The 24,315-nt window shown below is 42.8% G+C and overlaps 1 protein-coding gene and 1 long non-coding RNA gene across 5 annotated transcripts in view; one reads left to right on the top strand and one right to left on the bottom strand.

Moving 5' to 3' along the window:
* The window catches only part of LYST (lysosomal trafficking regulator), a 511,246-nt gene that overhangs the window by 412,586 nt on the left and 74,345 nt on the right, over positions 1 to 24,315 (top strand). For all 3 annotated transcript variants that reach the window (XM_072141114.1, XM_072141113.1, XM_072141115.1), the window contains exons 41-43: positions 5,777 to 5,917; positions 21,026 to 21,243; positions 22,603 to 22,833. In XM_072141114.1, the coding sequence (XP_071997215.1) occupies positions 5,777 to 5,917; positions 21,026 to 21,243; positions 22,603 to 22,833 (590 nt within the window). The remainder of the gene's footprint in view (positions 1 to 5,776; positions 5,918 to 21,025; positions 21,244 to 22,602; positions 22,834 to 24,315) is intronic.
* Positions 22,694 to 24,315, bottom strand: part of LOC140121477 (uncharacterized) — a 55,497-nt gene continuing 53,875 nt past the window's right edge. For both annotated transcript variants that reach the window (XR_011854109.1, XR_011854108.1), the window contains exon 4: positions 22,694 to 22,831. This is a non-coding gene — a long non-coding RNA (uncharacterized lncRNA). The remainder of the gene's footprint in view (positions 22,832 to 24,315) is intronic.

Below are 24,315 nucleotides of genomic sequence, written 5' to 3'. Positions count from 1 at the left end.
TTATGTGCTGAAAAACTCGGCTTATACACGAGTATATACCGTATGTTTTCCAGTATTACATCTTATCCAGTTTACCCAGTCGAAGAAAATCCCATTAGCGATGCTCTCCACTAACACAGAATAGACCTTCAACCGGGTGGACTGAACTTATATACAAAAAGCTTCAGATAAATTTGGTATCCCCCCCCCCCATCCTTTATCTCTAAAATTATGGCTCTTTAGTCATGTCTATCTGCAGTGGTCAAGGTTAACGTCATTTTATCCCCACCTTCCGAATATATCCAATAGCAGCAAGCAGGGCTATCCCCTCTTCCCCCTTCTCTTTGTCCTTGTGATGTGTTGGATAAGGGCATAGTATTGCCCTTATACAAATCACTGGTCAGACCACACATGGATTATTGTGTACAGTTTTGGGCACCAGTGTATAAAAGGACATAGTAGAACTGGAACAGGTGCAGAGCAGACAACCAAGATTATTAGGGGAATAGAATATAAAGACAGATTACTAAATTTGGGATTATTCAGTTTAGAAAACAGACGTCTGAGAGAGACCTCATTACAATGTACAAATACCCGAACAGACAGTACAAGGATCTTTCTAAAGATTTTTTTTATACCTAGGCCTCATTTACTATGATACTATGGAAACCCTCATTTAACATATCTGTCAACATTCTCTGATTTCTGGAGTAAAAATATTAAATAAAAAAATATATCAAAATATTCCAAGAATTCCAAGATCTCTCAAATTTTAATCTTAATGCCTTCAAATCAGTTGCTTTGAATATATTTTACACTTTGGCCACCATGAAAAGGCTGGAAACCTCTTCACATCCATAGCAATCAAGATTAAAGTCCGAAAGATTCCATTTATCTCCTGGATTGGAATATCATATAGATTGACACAAAGATGCCATTAGATGAATCAGTTGTTAAAACTCCCTTACTCGACCACTTCTTCCCACTTTCAAAAATCATCTATGCTCAATTATTTGAATACCATAACTTAAGCTCCAGCAAAGCTGTGGCACACTCTAAGAACTACTTCTGGTCACTTGTCATGGCACCAAAATGTTGTGATAAGAATATGATGAAATGATGAAATTTCAGGCCTGCATCCCTTTCTTGCTCTATAGCCGTCCGCCCTTTTCTTTTTTTATTTTGTTCATACATAAAAGGTACAAAGTCTGGTGAGATACACCAGATCTCCGGTCACAAAATTCGGTCTGTGTTACAATCTTCAGCATCTATAAAGGAGATACACATATTTGTATGTGAAGTGTGTAAATGTAATCCCTTCTAACCAGGATAGATGATACAGGCATCAGCCATAAACATATCACCCGCATCAATAACCAAACGACATAAAAAACACAAGAAACACACATCAAGGAGGGAATGGGAGGTAGGGGGCAAATGGCCCGAAATATCCAGACCCAACGGTGTTTTATTTCACAGATAGCCACTTCTCCCCTTTTCTAACCATACAACCTTCTCTTCTTATACCATATTCTTTACATATACATGTAACATGTGAAACATATCAAATTGACTGAAATGGAGATAACTCAAGTTCCTACCAAAACTCATACCTGTTAATTAGGGGACACTATTGCTATGGTGACAACCAAATAAACTTCTTCTCTTTGAAATGCAGAGGGGTAGTGTGTGGCAGGATTTCACTGTTTAGACATTGGTCTTTATGCAGACAATGCTGGAGTTATCCCTAAACTAGATAGGATGGTTATCTTTGTATAACAACATGTAAGAAGTCAACTGCCGCTTAATTCTTCCTGTCTAATGATTAGGTTTGTCTAGAGATAACATTTGCACTTGAAACCCCAAGTCTAGAGCATTTTTAATAGATACTTGCAATATCTCATCTTTCCTGCTCTCATCTATACATCAAACAGCCAAAGGAAGTTAGCATAAATAACCATTGATTGCTAACCAAAGCAATAGATGTCAGCAGTTGTAAAAGAACAACCTTCTATGTCAGATCAATGCATACAGAATTTGAAATAGAATAAAATATATTCCTACATCCTAGACCAGTGATGGAGAACCTTTTTTAGACCGAGTGCCCAAATTACAACCAAAATCCACGTATTTACCGGGAAGTGCCAACATGGCATTTTAGGCATTAACTTACTGTTATCTGTTCATCCACATCTTTCAATCATATCGACCCCCTGATGTCACCAATACAGTAGAAAGAAGGAGGGCAAATTCAGACTCTCGTTGTAGCTTCTCTCCAGGGTCTCTCTGTAGAGGAAGAATGGTTGGTCCAGCAGGAGGACATCCAAAAATAATGCAGTTCCGTCCACACCTTTTTACCCACAGTTCCAAACAGCCAATAAAGTGTCGCTTTAAAATACCACTTAGAGCAGCATCTCTTAAGTTGCCTGGGACTGCAGGAAGATTTGGTGGATTTTGTCCTATTTGGAGAACTCCTGGCGTGATAGTCTGAGTGCCCACAGAAATCGCTCAGAGTGCCACCTCGGGCACCCGTGCCATAGGTTCGCCACCACTGTCCTAGACTGTATCCATGTGCAACTCACTATCCTCCTCCTGGCTAACCCCTTCTAGTGGGCAGATTATGCTGCTCACCCAACTAAACACATCATAAACATAATGTGGCAATTTTACTTACCTGGTCCCGATTCGGACAGTCCGACGAGGATGAAGTCCGGCACGATTCATGAAGATCGTGTGCCCGAGTTCCTACATCTGTCGCTTGACCGCTAAGGTCCACCAGAGTTCACCTTCTTATTCCCGGTGCTTGTAAGTGCGTGTTTTGTGACACAATTGTAAATGTTAAATCTTGCGCGTTGTCCGAATCCGTCGGGTTGTCTGACGGCCATTCCCCGCGTGTAAGCCAGCGCTGATGTGTTAAAATCCAACCCGTGCGCCAAAATCCCGGGGCAATTCGGCGCAAAACAGAAATCGTCGGGAAACCGACGAAAATGCACTCAGCGGACCCTTAGTAAATGAGCCCCAATTAGTCTATGTGTGCAGCACACCAAACAGCAGTGAAATAAAAGCTGTTGATGTCAAACACAACCGTTTTTACCTCCATGCCGAAGCCTAAAATCAATCCGGTGATGTTGAACGATCCCATGGCATGAGTCTCTCTCTTTCTTTTGTTTCAATTACTTACGATTGGGGTCCTCCTCTCCAGGTCCAGACATGTTCTTCAAAAGCATCCTCTAGCGACTCAAATGCTTCCATGTTTCCTTTTAATTTCTTCTTTTGGGTATTTCTGTTGCCATAACTGCGCTAGTTGACTCTGATCTACAACTTCCGACACCCCTGTAATCTGTAGATTATACCGGTGTGACGATTTTCCAAGTCTTCAACCTTTTTAAGTAGTTCGAGCATTTACTTTCAATGCTTTTTGCAGTCAGTAACAATTGGGTTACCCTCCACAAGGCTTACCTACTGTTCTAGTTTATCCAGTTGGTTGTCATTGCATTGTACATTAATCTGGATTTGGTGAAGTACTGTAGAAACAATGTTCTCTAACGATTCTGTAATGGCTGGAGTCATCAATTTTGCCACCTCAATTTCAAGAGTCCTGCAATTTATATAGTCTTTGGATTACTTCCTCTGCTTCTTCTGGTTTACTCCCTGCTGCTACCACTGGAGATTGGGAGGGAGGCAGAGTGGTTCGGGCTGCCTTCCCAGGCTCCTTCCCCATCTTGGAAGCCTGGAAGTACTGCACATGTTCAAACAATGGTGGCAGCTGCAAGTGTCCCTGTCGTCAGAAACGTCCCTGTCTCCATTTAACAGGAAGAGATTCCTGCTTGTCGGGGGATATCAATATAGCCGCTTGGGCACTTTATTTATTTATTGGGCATATTTATTTAGGATCCCTGTTATGTGGCAAGGTAGACCGCGCTCTGCTTACTTGCTTTTAGCCACGTGCCTGCTGGAACCAGGAGCTGCTAAGAGAACTTCTTATTAGGCTTATTAGTGAAAATCTGGTGACAGGTTCCCTTTAAATAAAAATAGTATTTCTTTCACTGTCACTTACGTAAATCCATATAAATTTTATAAATCCGGGAGCACAGTACCTCCTTCCTTTAACCTAAATTCCCCAATTCAAATAGAAATCAACTGAAGAAATCTAGCTAAGAATAAACCTTTATTCCCATGTATATTGTGTGTAAGCTGCATTCAGGCTCCTCATTCAGGTACATTACTCCCATCTGGGGGGTGGGCGGGAGCTCCGATAATCTGCTAAACAGCTCTATTTAATTCAATTTGAGAAGGAAAATGGCGCTATATGGTGCAATAAAATGGTGTATCAAATGAGTTTTAGTTATTTTATGCTCTCAAAATAAATAAGAAGAATGGCCTTGATCATTTGTATTACATCCACAAAGTTCATCGACAGGATAGAGCTCAAATGTACGCTTACAACTTGCTCTGGGGCAGTTAGATGTGAAGACGTAATGACATTTTTTTTTTAAACATATTTTTTAATTTTTACTAATGTTTTTTTTTTATTAGGCCTTCTACTGTGATTAGGGGATTTTATAGCAGTATATTGGAAAATTGCTACTTCTATATTACACAGGCAGGCAATGACATCCAATATGATGTTTATCTGTTTGATCATGGTTCTTAATTTACATCAGCATGATCGTGGTTGTTATTGGCAGGTGTCAACTCTGAAATACAGTATACAACTTCCCATTATTTAGGGATAAGGGAAATGTTTAAATCATAGTTTAAGTATTTATAAGTATTTAAAATTTGTGTGGGTTAATTTTAATGGCAGTTTCACTTTAAGTTTGAAATCAAGCAATTAGGTGAAGTACAGTACTGTGTTTTAAATGGTAATATTTATTTATGCTGGCTGACAAAGCCTTTAAGTTTCCATTTTCTGTTTTGTTTTATGTTGAAAAAATGGACAACCCTTTTGTTCATCTAAAAAGACTCCTACTGTGAAGGCTATCATTTGGGCTAAACTCCACATTATATTATATTAAAGAGGTTTTTGGTGAGCATTCATGAGTAAAGTTGATGTCTATTTACGATAATAGAGATACAGTGTCCTGCTTTTTTTCCTAATCTTCAATATAGATTTTAAACAATAAAGTACAACTCTAAAGTATAAAAACTTTTTGCCTAACTCTGCATTAAGCGAAAATAAGCAACTCTTTAATTTACTATAATTCGATATGTGCAGGTGTTGCAAGCTGCTTTACCTTGCACCCCCATCCCCCAGGCTAATCTCCATTTGCCATGCTTTCTGGTTGCCATGGGAAACTGTATAGCACAGCTACAGACAACAGGAGGCTTGTTGAGATGGTCTTTAGGGCTTGTAGTAATGTCACAAGCATATTACTCATCACATGCTTCAAGCTGGCCAATTTCAAACAAGCTGTCCTGCATAATTTGAAAGTACTAAGTTTGATGCAAAGGACCTGTAGTGATGTCACAAGCATGTGACTCATCACATGCTCCAGATCGGCCAATTAATAACATGCTTTCGTCTTCTGGCGTCAGTGGGGTGAGCTTATTTCACAACCAGAAAGTTGTAATTAGCTGAATCTGAATCTAATTTTATATATACAAATATATCTTGGGCTCGGAAGAAGCCAGCAGCATGATACAGGTACTGTTGAAATTGTTATCATAGTCTCTCCAGTTATGCTGATACCATTTTTTGTCAGTAACTTTGCAGTTACGCTTTAAGGCTACATTTAAATCTAGGAATGATAAAATTTCACATCTGGTTTATAACCTCTAACTTGTTTTGTTTCAGATCAAAGCTTTGATATTCCTGACAGAACATTTCATTCCATGAACACAACATGGCGATTATCATCTTATGAATCAATGACTGATGTAAAAGAGTTGATTCCAGAATTTTTCTACTTACCAGAATTTTTAGTTAACAGAGAAGGTATGTGAAATATATTATCATGCATTACAGAAAGGAGCGGTAAAACAGATAGTCCCTGGATTATGTACAAGATAGAAGAAGAGGGCAAGTAGAGTGTAGTGAGTCCCCTAAGTGGGGGGAGGGGGAGGTGAGTCAGCTGCAGCAGCCTGTGTCAGTCTCCTATCCTCCACATTCATTCAACTCCATTACCATACCCCACTTGGTGTCATGTGTATTGGACAGGCAGGAGATGGTGTGGTGGAGAGATGCATGAGGATACACAGGCCCACAGCTTTAAAGGAAATCCTACATCAAAATCAAGCATGATAAACCAGGGACAATTACTCGTAGCTCCAGGCACTATGACTGTTGTAGTTTTCTTAAATTTTGTTATTAATGGCCTTCTTTCTTCTAAAATAAACTTTTAAAATTATGCTAATGAGCTTTAATAGCTATGGGCATGATACAGAAACCCATTTCTGCTCTGGCTTGACAAGCTGTTTACTCTACAGCACACCTCGGTCTCACCCTCCTAACTTGTCTTGCCAAGTGACAGATTCTTTGGATTCTGTGAAAAAACTACACAGTCAACAATATTTCAAAGGTTTATTGCAATGTAAAAGTGTATAAGGATTTAGATATAAAAAGGTATTACTTACAAACTGTCAAGTTTCATTAATGAGCACATGGTGTACAAATCTTCACGGAGTTATCAACTAACAACACTGTCAAGCTTCATTGATGAACTCCGGCATATATGGGTCTTCACGGACTCCAGAATTCCCAATACTTCTATCCCAGTTTTGTGTAAAATCATGCTAATCTTGGTAATCAAGTTCAATTACCTGATTACTTACTTGTACACGCAGTAAACTCAAGCTGGATTGTCCCAGGATTATTTCTTGAGTTCCCCCTGGGATTCTATTTATACTGCCACTTTTTTCCTATACTCTACCCTTCCCTTACATTTATAATACCCCTAGGATTCTGTATTGCTTCACATAAATTGTTTTTTGTCGCTCTAGGAATCTCAACAGGTTTCATGTTTAATTTTCCTATCACAACTAGATTATTTCACACAGATTTTACTTCAAAAGAATACTAACCATCAGGCAGCTGCATCCCCTTTAGAATGTCTATACCTATAAGGTATTAAGGGACTGGGACTGGAACTTCAATTATGCTATAGTGTTTGACAGAATGATTTTCTGACCACATGTCACTTTTTGCCCAGAGTGTTTGCTTGGATTTACATAAATAAGTGTAGCCTCTGCCCCGTATCTACTAATGCTTTTACATTATTTAACCCATTCTAATTTGGAAACTTACATGAGTCTGGCATCTACACAGTGGGCTTGGCTATTCTGTTAGTCATATCTCTCCTAGGAAGAATTTTCCTAAAACAACCTCCTTTGTATTGAGCCTTGTAAACAGTGCCTTCACTTCTTTAATCAATTTAGTGGCTGGGGCATGATTTGGACGAGTTGTTTGCTCTCTTTTCTGACGATTGGTTTGGCATTTAACTTCAGAGGGTCTATGATTGGATGAGGGGGATCTTCCCAATCATCATTCCCCTTTGAATCACCTGAGTCGTCCTCATCCATAGAAAAGAACACTGAGGCATCAAGTTGGGAACAGTTCCAATAAACCCCGGCACAAGAAACTGCTAAAGCCAACCATTGATTCTTTTTTTTTTTATATAATTGTATTTTTATTAAACGTTTAACATACAATGTGATGACACATGTCAGCATATAAACAGGCAATAAAATTTTTCAATTTAAACATATAAAAAACAAGATCTAGGAGCAGGAATTTACACCAATCTGTTACTTTGGCTAGAAATTATTCATTTATCAAACATAATAGGTAAACAACGATTCCAGGTGTGTTATCATGTTACCCAGAATCCTAACAGTGCAGAGGCCTATAAATGGGCAGTCAGGAACTGCATCGGATTTATGAAATATTTGGCCTCACCGCTAGAGGTTACAATCAAACATACTCGCCTAAGTATTAACACCTTCCTAGCAATGATCCTAATAACCCATAACGAAAAAAACAACCAATAATAGAGACACAAGGGTACCATTCATACTCACAAAAACGACAAACGACATGTAAACAATGAAAAAGGATTCCCCCCAATCCATTGGATGACCGCTTCACCCCTCCTCACGCCCCAACTCCTCTGCCCAGAAACGGTCCCACTGGTTCCACACCTTATCAAAAGCCTGAATACGATTGTCCAAGGAAGCAGTTAGGGATTCCATTGTGCGAATACCCCTCACTCTGGAGAGAAGGTCAAGGCGAGAGGGGGGGGCCTGTCTCTTCCAAAATTGCGATATCAGGCACCTGGCTGCAGTGAGTATGTGCAGACACATTTTGGTGGTTGTCTTGGCCAGGGGTTGGGGAGAGACATTCAGTAAGTAGAATAGAGGGGAGAGCGGGGCATCTACCGCTGTGACTGCTTGAACAAGAGTCTTTACCTCTTGCCAGAAGGGCTGTATGAATGGGCAGCTCCAAAAGATGTGCTGAAGGGTCCCGCCAGCGAGACCACAACGCCAGCAGATGTCAGGTGTGTCAGGGAACAATCTATGCAGCAAAGAGGGTGTGTGGTACCACTGCAACATTAGCTTGTACTGGTTCTCCTTGTTCGTGGCACAACGAGACGTCTCTGCAGCCCTCCGCCAGATCAACTGCCAAGTCTCCTGTGATATCGTCTCCCCCACTATGGCCTCCCACTTGGTCATGTATGGATGTGCGATCACCTCTTCTGGGTCCGGGTGTAATAATACCATATAAATGTCCGATATAAGACCAGCCGTTTGAGTGGCATTTTTACATATGTGCTCAAAAACCGTAGGCACCGAGACCGTCTCAGTACCCTCTATGGATTGCAGCAGATGTCTGATCCGCATATAGTGCAGATTGGCGGAGGGCGGGAGGTTGAACTTGTCTCGCAGGGCCTCAAAGGGTAAAATCTTCCTATCCCGGTAGTCCACAATGTCTGCAAATCTGAATAACCCCTTCTCATGCCAGGGCTTGAAATCCTGCATAGCCCCTGCACACTGCAAGGAAGGAGTATGTAAAAAAGACTGCATCGGAGAACACTGTGACACCAAAGGGAATTTGTTCATACAAGCCCTCCAAACCCTGATTGTGAAGGCAATGGGACCTAGCAAAGAGCTAGGTGTCGGGGGTGGTTTCTCAGACCAGAGGTAGGAGTTGGGGTGGAATGGGGCTAACCACAATTTTTCAATCTCCATCCACTTGGAGAATGCCCACAAAGTGGACCAGGCTGGAATGCGTCTCAGGTGGGTCGCCCAATAATACTTAGTGATATCTGGCACTGACAAGCCTCCCCTAGACTTGTGGGATAACAGGACTGACTTGGAAACCCTATGTCTCTTTTTGGCCCATATGAAATGCAAGATCAGCGCCTGTAGAGAGCGCAAGGCGCCTAGCGGGATCGACACTGGCAACGTCTCAAAGCCATAAAGCAACTTAGGCAAAATGGTCATTTTGACCGCTGCTATCCTGCCAAAAAGAGACAGGGGAAGGGAATTCCATTTATCCAGCAAGGTTCTTATCTCCCGGAAAAGCCCAGGGAAATTCTGTGCATAGAGAGAGCCATACGAAGGAGTCAGTAATATCCCCAAATATTTAATAGCGTCCGTTTTCCAGTTGAATTTAAAGGACAGTTTGAGGTTGTCCACTAATGATTGTGGTAAATTAAGCGGCATGGCCTCCGTCTTAGTAGTGTTGACCTTGTATCCGGATAAGCGCCCGTATTGTACCAGCCGCGCCTGTAAATTGGGCAGAGAGATAAGGGGCTGGGTTACAGTAAGCAAAATATCGTCCGCGAAAAGCGCCAACTTGAATTCTTTATCCCGGAGCGCAATACCATGAATATTAGGGTCTTGCCTAATGATGGAGGCCAGTGGCTCTATGCACAGTATGAACAGAAGCGGGGATAGCGGGCAACCCTGTCGCGTGCCATTGCGTATCTGCAGAGGTGGGGAAGATGCGTGCGGGAGCTTGATTTGGGCTGTGGGATTCAAGTATAGTCCTTTCAACGCCTGAAGGAAAGGGCCCCGTATACCGATTTGTTCCATGACCTGGAACATAAAGGGCCAACTAAGGCGATCAAACGCCTTTTCCGCGTCTAAGCTCAATACCAGAGCTTGATCCCCCCGTTTGTTAACCAGGTCAATGAGATCAATTGTTCTCCTAGTGTTGTCTCCCCCCTGTCGACCAGGGACAAACCCAACCTGATCTTTATGGATCAGGTGGGGAATCCACTGAATCAAACGATTGGCCAGTAATTTCGTAAAAATTTTTAAATCTGTATTTAAGAGTGCTATTGGCCTGTAATTGGCACAATCAGTTGCGTCTTTTCCCGGTTTAGGGATGAGAGTAATGTATGAGTGAGTAAGGGTCTCAGGCATGGGTTCGCCTTTGAGGAAGGTGTTAAATAACTTCGTCATACGGGGCAACAACACATCGGAGAAAACTTGATAGTACAAGTATGTGAGCCCATCCGGGCCAGGGGACTTCCCATTGGGCATTTCCTTTATTACCTCTCCTATCTCATCTGTTGTTAGATCTGAGTTGAGGGCCTCTACAGCCTCCCGGGGTAGCCCTGGAAGGGAGCACGATTCTAAAAAATCAACCAGCGTTGCTTTCCTGTGGCTCTCGTCTCGGGGCAGGGTATCTGGTAGAGAATATAGTTTGGCATAAAATTCATGGAAGCGTGATGCTATTGCCCTCGGGTCATGAAGTAAGCCTCCTGCAGCATCCCGTATGACATGGGGGATCTGATGGTCTCTCCTTTCCCTCAGCTGCCTCGCTAACAGAGAGTGCGGTTTATTGGCTTGCTCATAATATCTTTGTTTAGTGAACACAAGTAGTTTCTCCACCGCTTGCGTTTGAATTTCCCAGAGCTGCTCCCTTGTCTCTGTCAATCGGCGTAAGCGACTCCTAGTGGGTTTAGCTAGAAGTGCTGCCTCTTGTTTGCCTATCTCCTTTCGCAGTTCCCTTTCCAAGTGCAGCCTATTCTTTTTGAGTCTGGCCCCTTGCTCCATACAGTGTCCCCTAAAAACTGCTTTGTGGGCCTCCCAGATCATAGGGATGGAGGGTATAGATTCCTCATTAAATTGAAAATATTCTTTTAAGACTGCAGTAAGCTCCTCCTTAATTAAGGGTTTTTTAAGAAGGGACTCGTTTAGGCGCCAGTGACAAGCCCTAACTGAAGAGAAATCCTCCCTTAGTGTTAAGTGTACTGGCGCATGATCTGACCAGGAAATATCCCCCACCTCTGCAGATTGCATCAGCCGCAGCATCTGTATGTCTCCAAACCAGTAATCAATACGGGTGTGCGTGCCATGCGGGGCCGAGTAGAAGGTAAAAGATCGGTCGCCCGGGTTGCACACCCTCCATAAATCATATAGTGCAAAACGTCGGATGACCCTGCGGAAGGCCGTGGAGATGGAGTTTTGGGATCTTGCTGGGGGCGTTGGGTTTACTGCTAAGCGGTCCATGGTTTCTGAAAAAATTACGTTAAAGTCGCCCCCCAGCAGTAATGGCGCTGGCGGGAATTTAGCCAATTTGTTCAGGACTTTGGTGACAAACCGAACCTGAGACTTATTGGGGGCATACAAATTGCATAAGAGAATTGTGGACCCAAACAATTTACCCTGAATGATAATGTATCGCCCATTAGGATCCGAGGTCACTGTTTCCGGGACGATGGGACAAGAAGTAGAGAATAAAATCGCTACTCCCGCCTTTTTATTATCGGTGGAGGCCATATAGGAGACAGGGTACAGATGCCTCGCAAAATTAAGGTTCCCGGTGGTGTCAAAGTGCGTTTCCTGCAGGAACACTACATCGGCTCTAGATCTTTTCAGCTCATTAAGCGCGAGGCGACGCTTACGGGCCAAATTGAGCCCCTTCACATTCAGTGTCAGGAACTGGACCATGGTGAATTAAACAGCTATCGTGTGGGGTTGGTGCAGGTAGTGTCTCCTATGCAGATTTTACCTCAGGACGGTCTCCAACGGGGAGGATCTAATCAGTGCCTCCGGCACCCCTCTTCCAGGTGCGGGGAATGAGGCCCCTCGTACACAGCACCCTACAGCAGAGGGGGAGACAAAAAAGAAAACAAAGACCAACAGACAAAGACACAACAGACAATCGGGGAGACAGACACTCAATCAAGTACGACAGGGAAGGGAAAACAAATAAATAGGACAAACCAAGTAGGGAGGGAAAAAATAGAATGACAATATCGAAACTAGAGAGAGGAGAACCCTCCTATCTCCAGTGTAGGTCTATACAGCCGGTCTGCCCCTGAACTCGGGGAGCACAGTCGGCTGATCTAGAATCCTTAACCACCTAAAAACTAGGGGGGTAAGGTCTGAGCAGGACCTACTCACGGGGGGTAGTGTGGCAACGGAGACCTCTAAAGGTCTATAAACACTCTGAAGCACAAGTTTATCACACCCTAAGAAAAAAAGGGGTTAAACAGTAAATTACAATGAAACGTTACACCGGGAGAAGCACCCCAGTGCCTTAGTGCACGTAAGTAGTTAACAAATTAAGAGAGGAAGTACCCTGGAAGTACAACTATATAAAAGAAACCCCCCTCCCCTGGACCAACATGGCACAAGAAGATAACTGTAAAGGATATGCAGCAGGGCGGTCAGTCGCCCTTAATCACGCAGGTCTCTAGAGGAGGTTCTATTTCGCGGTCTTCTTCGTTTCTGCTGAGGTTGGCTGCCATCTAGCCGCTGAAACCTCGGTGGAAGGAGAAGGTCCCAATCATCCATCTCTGGAATCGGGATATCCCAGACATTGCAGAATTCCTGCAAATCCGCACTTGCAGATAGTGTGGTCGTGACTCCATCTTTGGTCGCAGATAGAGCAAATGGAAAGTTCCATCTGTAGGAGATCTCGTGCTCACGTAACACATTCAGCAACGGCCGCATAATCCTCCTCTTCTGAAGGGTAATTGCTGACAAGTCCTGATAGAGCTGCACCTCCTCGCCATTGAAAGTGAAATCTCTCTTTTTCCTTGCCAGGGACATAATACGCTCTTTTAGCTCAAAATCGTGGACACAGCAGATGATATCTCTCGGGTTCGCCCCCATCATTTTAGGCCTTAGTGCTCGGTGTGCTCTGTCTAGTTTGACTTGCGTCTCCGGTTCCCCCAGCAATGCAGAAAACAAGGCTTGGAGAGTAGAACGGACATCCTCCTTACCCTCAACTTCAGGGATGCCCCTCACCCGAATATTGTTGCGCCTGCCCCTGTTATCCAGGTCTTCCAGATGTCTGGCCATATCCCGTAGCATGGAGGACTGTGTGTGCAGAACCTGTTGCGTATGAGAAACTTGGCGTTTTGTATCTGCTTGCTCAGCTTCCAGGGTGTCAATTTTCTGCGTCATGGACTGGATGTCACGTCTCATCTCCGAAAATTCAGTTTTAAAGGTTTCTTTGACCTCAGCCATCAAACACTTAAAGTCCTCTTTAGTGGGCAGGTTCTGTAAGTGGGCATGCCAGTTGAGATCAGGGACCGGTAATCTCCTGTCCTCAGCAGAGGTGGTAAATTGTTGTTCGGGTGAGGACTCCCATTCTGGGGAAGGTGCTGCATAGCGTGCCATTGCAGGAGTAGCACTGATGTCGTCACCAAGTGACTGCGATAGCGGCACATATGGAATCCCAGGTGTGAACACTCCTGGCTGCGATATAGTCGGGGATTTGAGAGGCGGCACCTGTGTTTGCGGGTCTCCCTGCCCAGATGCTGCAGGGGGCAAGCCCTCATCAATAAGCAGAGGGTCAATAGTTTGGGACATCTGCTCACCTCCATGCTGCTGCCTAGGAGATCCCTGTCTTTTCTCCTTAGTCGATGCGCCTGAGGACTGTCGCTGCTGCGCCAGAGGGGAAGCCTGCTGCACTTGTGGCGCATGGGCGCCAAGATGGCGACCGGAAGACGCGTGTTGCGGGGAAGCCACAGCATGGCGCCGTATCTGCGGGGGCAATATGGAGGTGTCCGGGGAGCCGCGCTTACCCGCTGAGGCTGCGGGCGACGGCCTGGCTCCCTGTGATGCTGGTGGAGCCGTTTTCGCCGGCATTCTGCGACTGTGCGCAGGCCCCGCCGGTAGTTCAGTGGCAGGAACGGAGCGGAGGTACCGGGTGAGTGCCGTATCTCCTCTCGATGTGGCTGGTCGTGGTCCAGGGGTCTTCACTCCCCTTCCAGGGGCCTTTTTAGCTTTAGGGGCCAGGGTAGCTCCTCTCTTTCAGGGTAATTCTGGCACCGGGGTAGCAGAGCTCACTCAGTGTGCGGCCATCTTCCTCAAGGTCCAGCCACGCTCCTTGTCACACTCGCTCTGTTGCATAGAGGTAGTAAATTACAGACAAGCCGTTCGCCAGCACAACTGACCTGATGTTGGAGTATCAGAGTGTGGTATTCAGCTGCCAGCAGGGGAACCAGGCAAAGGGTGCACACAATGGGGAGGAACACCACAGCAATCCGTCCTGATGGATGCGTAACGGACGCCGGGAAGATGCCCCTATGCCTGGAAGGGCAGTATACAGTCTTAGCCCCTTAACAGAAGGTGTAGCAGAGTCCAGGGGCCCTTACTGACAATGGTCCTGGGGTCCAAATAGTGGGATCCACAGTGTAGTCCCTGGGGAAGGCTCCTGATCACCTCCCCAGATGCAGAGCCCTAAGGTCGGGCAGCAGATTTACTCGAGGCCGAGGCTTCTGAGGCCTAGTAGGCCTCGCTGAACTTGTGGGCCTCAGGGCCTGCTGGGTGCTGGAAACGGGCTGCGGAGGCTCCTACAGGGATCCGGAGGCCAGATGGGGCTTTGGGCAGAGCTGGGCTGATGTAGGAGCCAGCGGTGAACCTCCGACTTCCGGTCCGGGTGAGGGTGCACATGCGCCGGGAGCCGCCGCCAGGCGAGGCCGGGGATTCGGGCCACAGGTAGGCCGCAAGTAGGCCGCAGCCAGAAAAGACCCCCCCACAGTCACAAAAGCCCACCTTATGCTCCGGTGGGGCAGCGATGGGGAGCGGCAGTCACCGGCCCTGCTGTGATGGAGCCAGAAGTCCTCTGGTAGTGGATGAGGCCCGGGAATCCGTGGGGGCCAGTCAGCAACAAAATTCCCCGGACAGAGGTACTTGTATGGGACCCAATAAGCCCCCTGGAGATAGAGGTGACTCTTTCTGGGGTGTCAGACCCCCTTCAAGGGTAGGATGGCTGGGGATATTTCCCAACCATTGATTCTTAATCTTCCCTAAAGATTGGTTTGGCATTTAATTGCAGAGGGCCTATGATTGGATGAGGGGGATCTTCCCTATCATCATTCCCCTTTGAATCACCTGAGTCATCCTCATCCATAGAAAAGAACACTGAGGCATCAAGTTGGGAACAGTTCCAATAAACCCCGGCACAAGAAACTGCTAAAGCCAACCATTGCTTCTTAATCTTCCCTAAAGATTGGTTTGGCATTTAATTGCGGAGGGTCTATGATTGGATGAGGGGGATCTTCCCTATCATCATTCCCCTTTGAATCACCTGAGTCATCCTCATCCATAGAAAAGAACACTGAGGCATCAAGTTGGGAACAGTTCCAATAACAAGAAACTGCCAAAGCCGATCTTTGCTTCTTAATCTTCCCTCATTGTTTTTTCTATTTTTATATTGGGCTATCCTTAAAGATGTGCAACACCCTCGCCGATGCAAGGCAGAGGAGTGGTTGCGAATACGTCCCACCATGTAGCTTGCAGCCTGTGTAGGGTCTAGTCAGCCCCACAGCATGTCACTACATCAGAGGGATCTGACTGTGGATATCCTAAAAAATAACTTTTATTCACAGTTACATTAAAAATAGACCACTACATGGTCGAACCCATTAAAATTGTGTCATTTCCCACAATGCCGCAGGAAAAAATTCATATAGACTCAGGGTCACGCCGCTGTGTCTTACAAAATCATGAATGACAGCGAATGTGTGTGACCCCTGATGATAGGAGTACTAGAAACGCGTTGGGTCAAATTTAGTGTGAATGGTGTTGTCATGGAGAGCAGGGACGAATAAACACACTTAGACTAGTTGGCTGCCTGACTATATCAGTGGCAAGCCCGTGGTTCTTATAGTGTAGGTTCGTGCCCGGTTTTATCCTCTCTGGAATACACACCGACAGTTATCTGCCCTCAGGATCTAATAATATTATCCTAAATTGACCCTGAGTCTATATGAATTTTCCTGCGGCATTGTGGGAAATGACACAATTTTAATGGGTTCGACCATGTAGTGGTCTATTTTTAATGTAACTGTGAATAAAAGTTATTTTTTAGGATATCCACAGTCAGATCCCTCTCTAATATCAGTGAATCCTCCTTTTGTTTTGAGAGATCTTTAATAATTTTTGCTACCACAGCAATTGTCAGTGAATTCTCTATGTCACTACATCACACTACATAGTCCTTATAGGGCACAGGGGAACATTGCAGTGGTAGATAATTGCTTTATGTGATGTAAGATGTGTCATCCAATCACATGTATTATCCTAATGTATTGTAAGCTGAGATGTAATTGGAGGAGTAGCCAGCACCTGACCAGTGGGAGTACCAAAACCCCTGGCCAGGAATGTTCTAGAGTAGTTCCAGTCAGACCAGAGGGTCTGCATGACACTAGTAGAGAGCAGTCAGATCTAGGAGTCTGCAGAAGCAGACTGGAGTTACTCCAGTCTAAACTCTATACAGCTAGCATACCAGACCAGAGCAGGAAGAGCCTAGCCCCTGCCTGAAGAGCAGAACTAATAGCTAAGAGTTAGTGAGGAAAGGGGTATCATCCTACCTTTAAGGGTGATACCTGAAGCACTCCCGGACAAGCTGAAGCATCCTATTAGGACACAGCTACCTCCCAGCCTGCCCTCTGCATCCAGGCTGGCGCTCTACCTCCTGCGGCTCCCTCCAACTGCATCTCAGCACTCCACTACTCTGTTAAAGGCACGTTGCTGCGGTTCCTGTCGGTGCCAATAAAGAACTGTAAGTTGTTTTTGTTCAACCTCTGCCTCCGTCTGGTCCCTGCTATTACGGCTGCCATCATCACAGGCACCCTGTCCACTACACAGAGACCCATACTCTAGACACCAAAGGGTTGCCCCAGGGAGATCCGCTATAGCAGCCTCTCTCTCATCATTTCTTGCCAACACCACCCTGCTGGAGACCTGCCGGGCTGTAGGACAGCCCTCCAGTTCCCCATACCAAGCACCGTGACACTAGCGTGCCTAGGCCGCAACCGCCAGCTGCTCAGGTACTGCGGGCCCCGGCTGACTTCAGGCCCCAAGAAAAGGCTAGGCCCCGGTGGGGGATGTTGCAGATCCCTTTTCAGACACATTTTCATACTGAACCACTTTGTCAGCCAACATCTGCTGTTGACATCTATGTATAGTTTCCTGAGACTGGAGGGTTAACTGCTGTTGTTCTAATAAACGGACACAATCCTAGCTAACTGTTCTTTCCAATTGTAGCCCATTCCTTTACTAAAATTGTGTAAGGGGCCAGCTCCCAATCCGGGATAATATCAGAGGGCACATTAGAACTAGTTTGAGTTTTACGCTTAAGCATTTTACTCATAATTATTATTATATATGAAATCCTGCCGACTATGCCAAAAATGTCTTTCCAAGTGACAGATTCTTTGGCTTCTGTGTTATAGAATAAGAAAAAAAACTACACAGTAAACAATATTTCAAAGGTTTATTGCAATATAAAAGTATCACTTACAACACTGTCAAGTTTCATTGATGAGGACTGGAATACAAATCTTCATGGATTGACAGGTATAATCAGGGTTATCACAGGCGTCCCGTTGTGAGCTTCAGTCAATACCTTTCACTGTCTCTACCACTAGGGGATAGTCCGAGGTCTTATACCCTATGTCTGCATCAACAAACTACATGGAAACACATGTGTATGCACATGTGTTTCTCATCATTCTCGTAATGGTATAGTTTACTATGAAAGTGGCCATTTTCCATTGGATAGACACGCATGGGATAGATGCATCCCAGAATATGTCAAACTTAACAATGTCTTACATGAAAATGAGCTTTGTTGATTTGACTTCATTCATTGTTGAAAATAAGGTTACATGAGCTGTCATTTATTATTTCAAGAGCAGCCATTTTGTCTGTTCCGACTCCATCTTCATTTTCCATTACACAACTGCACAGTCTCTACAGCAGCAAACATTGCACTCACAGTGCTTCTTTAGAATGTAACACCCTTTGAATCTCTGATAAAATACCTTTCTGACTCACTAGCATAATTTTAAAAGTTAATTTTAGAAGGAAGGAGGCAATGAATAAGTCTGAAGTTTTCTTATGGATTCCTTTTAATATCGACTTGCTGTTTCCCGCACAGCTCTGCTTGCATTGAACACATCGGACACTGGTGATTATGGAGTTAAGCAGAAAAGTTTTCTTTTTTGGACTATAAAAAGATCATCACAGTCACGGTGTCTGGTTCTATCATGTTTAATTTTGATGGAAAGTTTTCTCTGAATTCAATATTAAATATACCATGGTAAACTGGTTTATTTTATAAGTGTAACTACAGGCAAAAACATTTTTCTCATATTTTTACGCTGTTATGGGAACAAGGATTGACATTTCATGAGTGGGAGGAGGTTTCTGCTGGGCATTTAATGAGTGGAAGGAGATCTCTGCTGGACATTTCATGAGTGGGAGGAGGTTTGTGCTGGACATTTTATTGATGAGTAGAGGCTGCTGGACATTCCATGGCTAAAGGGGGGCTGCTGCTGGACATTTCATGGATAAGAGGAGGCTGCTGGATATTTCATGGATAAAGAGAGACTGCTGCTGGACGTTTCATGACTAAAAGGAGGCTGCTGCTGGACATTTCATGAGTAAGGGGTGGCTGCTGCTGTACGTATCATGAGTGAGGGGAGGCTGGTGCTAGACATTTCATCAGTTGGAGGAGTTTGCTTCTGGACATTTAATTGGGGATGAGACTAAACATTTCATGCTATCATAGTAAATAAGGTTAGAAAAAAGATGGGACAAATTATTTCCCAACCACTAATATGGCGGTCTGAATAATTACTTGGATCAACAGAAAACTACTTACATAAAGTAAAGGATGTACCTTGTCCTGGCCACAGGTCTAGGAATAAAAAGATGTTAGGAAAGATCTTTTTTACTGCCCATATTTGAGCAGTGTAATGAGCTCTCCCCTTAGTCATTTTTTTATAAGATTAACTCAGCAGCCATTTTGTAACTTCAGCCCCATTTTTTATTCTGACATGCGTCGCTTTAAATAGTTATAGCTTTTAAACACTGTTACTTATCAAAGCGATTATGAGATTGTTTTTTCCTCACATATTGTACTTCATTTTAGTGGTAAATGTTGGCTGATATGTTTTGCATTAATTTACCAAAAAAAAAAAAAAAAATGAATTTTTTTGAAAAATTTTACATTTTTGAAATTCAAAATCATTGCGTTTTCAGGCAGATAGATTTACCACCTAAATAAGTTGCTGAAAAACATTTCCCATATGTCTTCTCTACATTTTCATAATTTTTGTAATGCCTAGATAATTTATTTTGATGTCACACAGCTTACAAATCGAATATCGATTTTCCGTATTTTCAGAATTGACTATTTTGGGGAAATTTGAAATAATTAGCATTAAAAAACCCCGATATAATCAATCCATTTTCAAATCTGCACCCCTCAAACTATCAGAAACCGCTTTTAGAAAGATTGTTAACCCCTTGAGATCTTTATAGTAATTAAAATTAAATCAAAATGGAAGTGAAATTTAAAATGGTCAAATTTTGTAGGTTATGCATTCATTTAGCCTAAAATGTGCACATTTCCAAAAGATAAAAAGTGAAAACCCATCTTAAAATTTGTTGTGCAATTTTCCCCCAGTACAGAGACCCCCCACATGTGGCCAATACTTGTTTTATGGGTGCAGAAGGGAAGGAGCGCCCTGCAGCTGCCAGGATTTTAGTTTCCTCATTGGCTCCTTTTGTAGGCTTTACAATTTTAACTTTTTTGTCATTGGGGCCATGTTTTTTTTGTGGGATGAGATGCTTTTTCCAGTGTTACCATTTTGGGGTTGATATTCCCTATTGTTGAAGATTTATGAACTTTTTTTTTGAAGGCAGGAGTAAAAAAGCATCAATTCTGTACTGAATTTTTTACTTTTTATTTTTTTGGTGTTCACCGTATAGCCTAATAATCATTAGGTTACCATACTTGAATATTTTCTCTTACGCTTTACTAAATTTTCCTAATAAAACCTAAATGTGGGGAAAAATCTATCATTTTTGCATCGCCATGGCATAACATTTTTATTTTCTTGACTACGGAGCTGGTTGATGGCTTGTTTGTTGAGGGGCATGTTGTACTTTGCAACAGTATCATTCAGGAGTACATATAAATATTCTGACTTTCAGACAGCTTGATAAATCTGCCCCTATGTGTTTCTTTATATGTTATGGGGCTTATGGACATTTTAATTGGTTTATTAATTTATTTTTTATTGAATAACATTTGTTTCCCTTTTTTATTACTTTCACCATGAGACATGAACACCAATAATCTGATTGCTTGTTAATGATAATACTCTGCAATACTGGTGTATTGCAGGGTATAAGCTGTGTCATGCACATGCATAGCCTGACACTGGGCCTTTAAGATGTCATAGATGCCATCTTACAGGCACTGCCTGCAGGCAGCCCTGGGGTCCTGATCGGACCTTAGGGCTGCCAGGGGAACGTTAAGCGCACCATGAAGTTTCAATAGGCCCATACACAATTCATTCTGCAGTGGTAAGGGGCTTTAAAGTTTATCCTACTGTTTGTGTGCATGAAGAATAACTCTGTGTCTGTGCATTCCATTACTACTATTCTTCATTTTCACTGATAAGAAATATTTTCATGGTTTTTTTTTTTGGATATGTTTTATTTATTTAAAGTTTACGTTAGTTACTATTTAAGCAATATTTATTTAAAACCAGAAAAACTTTAAATTTTAGGTTTGGAATCAGTATTTTATGTTTTATACAGTTGTATTTAAATTAAACAGGGTTTGATTTCGGTGTGCGTCAAAATGGAGAACGTGTAAATCATGTTAGTCTTCCACCTTGGGCACGGAATGATCCTCGACTTTTTATCCTGATTCATCGGCAAGCCCTTGAGTCTGACTATGTTTCTCAAACCATATGTCATTGGATTGACTTGGTATTTGGTTATAAACAGAAAGGACGTGCTGCTGTTCAAGCTATCAATGTTTTCCATCCAGCTGTAAGTATAATTATTAATTAAAAAAAGAAGTCCTGTGCAATTGCATAATCAATTTTTTTAGAATGTGTCTTCTCAAAACTGCCTAATATTAGTGAGACTTAAGAGGGATGGCCAAATTTTGAGTGAATCTTATTGCAGCTGCCCATTTGTCAGCAAATTAAAGTTTCTGATTTAAAAAAAATTGAAGACAGTTGCCGAGAAAATTCAATAATCTCAATCCATATTGCATTAAATCAGAACAAATTGTGGGCCCACGTTTCCTTGTATGTCACCAGAGTGCTGTTTTTATCAGGGGACAGGTTACCATCAACAAAGTATGGCATATGGCAAATATGGTATTAAAAAATGTCCGTGGTATACAGTGTTTAAAATAAAGTATCTGAAACTTTACCTGGCTCCGTGCCCGATGCCTCAGCAGAGAGAAATATTTCAAATGACAACTTCTGTCTGCTTTGTAATATATTGACTGTTCTCCTGGTCACTCCTGTCCCTCCCACATCGTCTCTCTCATCTTCTCCTTGCACGGAGATGCAGCTGAGAGAGGGTGAGTAGTGAGCTGACACTTCATCAGTAGTAGGGAGGGACAGGAGCTCGGAGTGACCGGGAGAGCAGTGAAGACAGAAGTTGTCATTTGAAATTTTCCACTCCTGGACTCAGCTGAAGTGTATGGCAGCAAGGCATGTAAAGTCTTACATCTTTTATTTCAAACACCATATAACACAGACATTTTTTAGTTGCACATACAGTACTTTCTCTATAGCACAACAGTGACAGGTTCTCATTAAGTACCTTATATACTCGAGTATAAGCCTAGTTTTTCAGCACAAAATTTGTGCTCAAAAACCCTAACTCGGCTTATACTCGAGTCAACTAAAAAAATAAAGACAAAACTCACCTTTCTGACGTCACCCGTAGGTCCTCTTCTGTCTGGGACAGAAGAGGACCTATGGGGGACGTCGGAAAGATGAGTACAGTGTTATTTTTTTTTCCTACAACAGGGGTTGGGCAGGCTGTATGCTACAGGGGCTGGCAGACTATATGCTGGGAGGCTGTAACCAATGCATTTCCCACCCTCAGCTTATACTCGAGTCAATAGGTTTTCCCAGTTTTTTGTGTTGAAATTAGGGGTCTCGGCTTGTACTCGGGTCGGCTTGTACTCGAGTATATACGGTATTCTGTTTGCCTGGTTCCCACAACCCTTTAGAATTCCACTCTGTGATAGGATGGAACATGACAGTCAGTTACTTGATATATGGCTTTTTTTTAGCATGTACAATTATTCATCAGTCGGTGTAAAGAAAAACTTTTATTCACATCGATTGTGATTACAATTTATGAATGATGTGTTTTCTCCTGTAGACTTATTTTGGAATGGATGTTATAGCAGTTGAAGATCCCGTACAGAGGCGGGCTTTGGAAACAATGATAAAAACATATGGGCAAACTCCACGTCAACTTTTCCACTCAGCTCATGTCACTCGTCCAGGATCAAAGCTTCTGATGGAAGGAGAACTTCCTGCAGCTATGGGTTTGCTAGTTCAATTTGCATTTCGTGAAAACAGGGAAAACACCAAAGACTCTTCATATCCTGTATGTAAACAAAAATAAAGTTAATTTAAATGCTTAAATTAATTAAAATTTTATTTTAAACTGCATAGCTAATAAAATTGACTGTGATTAGCAAATTATACTTTCCCAAAGGCTTACTCAAAATACCACCCCTCCTTTATTCCTTGAGTTGGTATGATCACAAAAAATATAATAAAACATTTATAAATTTGTTATAAATTTATTTAGGTTTTATTATGTTTTATTAAAAAAAGAGAAATCCTTTGTCCATAAAGAAATATTCTTAGTTTTTCTATATTCTAATGCCAATATCTTTTTATTTATAGTTTTGAGCTGTGTAAGGTGTAATTTTTTACATGACAGGGTGACATTTTCATTGATAATATTTTGGGGACTGTACAGCCTTTTGATCACTTTTTATTTAAATAATTATTTTTATATTTTGATCGAGCATTTTGGACATGGGGATAGCTTATATGTTAATGATTTTACTTGTTATTTTTATATGTGTTCTAGGGAAAAAGGGTGGCTATATACTAGGGGGGGGCAGGGGCAGGGGCTAGCAGGCTATATACTGGGAGAGACAGGCTATATACTGGGGTTCAGTAGCTTGTTGTATATTAAGGGGGCCTGTGCTGGCAGGCTATACACTAGGGGGTAGGGGCTGGCTGTATACTGAGGGGCACTGGTTGGCGCTCAGTATACTGGGGGCAGGGGCTGGCAGGCTATATACTGGGGGGAAGGGGGTTGGCTGTATACTAGGGAGCAGGGGCTGGCAGGCTATATACTGGGGGATATGGGCTGGCAGGCTGTATACTGGGGGACAGGTGGCTGGCTGTATACTGGGGGCTGGACAGCTGTATACTGGCTGGAGGCTGTGACCAATGCATTTCTCGAGTCAATAGATTTTCACAGTATCTTTGTGTAAAAATTAGGTACCTCAGCTTATACTCTGGTCGGCTTATACTCAAGTATATACGGTACACATCGGATAGAGAAAAAAATTAAATATGTCAAATTAAAAAAAAAATATGTCCAATGATACCAAACTTTGTCTTCTACACCCTGGCAGCTGGGCAACTTTAATAATTTAAATGGGAAGCAGCATTTTTATTGTCATTTTAATTGATAGATGGTGCTGTAATTGTAGAATATCAAAATGGGTAAAAAAAAATGTTTAAATGTGGATATCTAAGTAAATGCACATCAGATTGAAAAACAAAAAAAAGGGAAAAATATTTCTTAAAAATCGGTCCAATGATACTGAATTTGATCCTATATCTCCACCTCTCTGTGCAGGAGATATCTAATTTTTTAATGTAGAAACTACATTCACTGTGACCCAGGAACAACGTCATGAACGTAGTAGTTTTTTGTTCTCTCTCTCTTCTGTTCTCACACATCAGAGAGCTTAACTTAAAGGGGTATTCCCATCGGTGCATTTACATTTAATTTAATTCATTTGCCATATTTAAACATTTCTTCAATTGGATGTTATCAAAA

Source organism: Engystomops pustulosus, chromosome 3 (genome assembly GCF_040894005.1).
Source record: "Engystomops pustulosus chromosome 3, aEngPut4.maternal, whole genome shotgun sequence".
Lineage (NCBI taxonomy): Eukaryota > Metazoa > Chordata > Amphibia > Anura > Leptodactylidae > Engystomops > Engystomops pustulosus.
The sequence above is the reverse complement of the archived record's forward strand: the minus strand, read 5'-3'. Positions and strand labels throughout refer to the sequence as shown.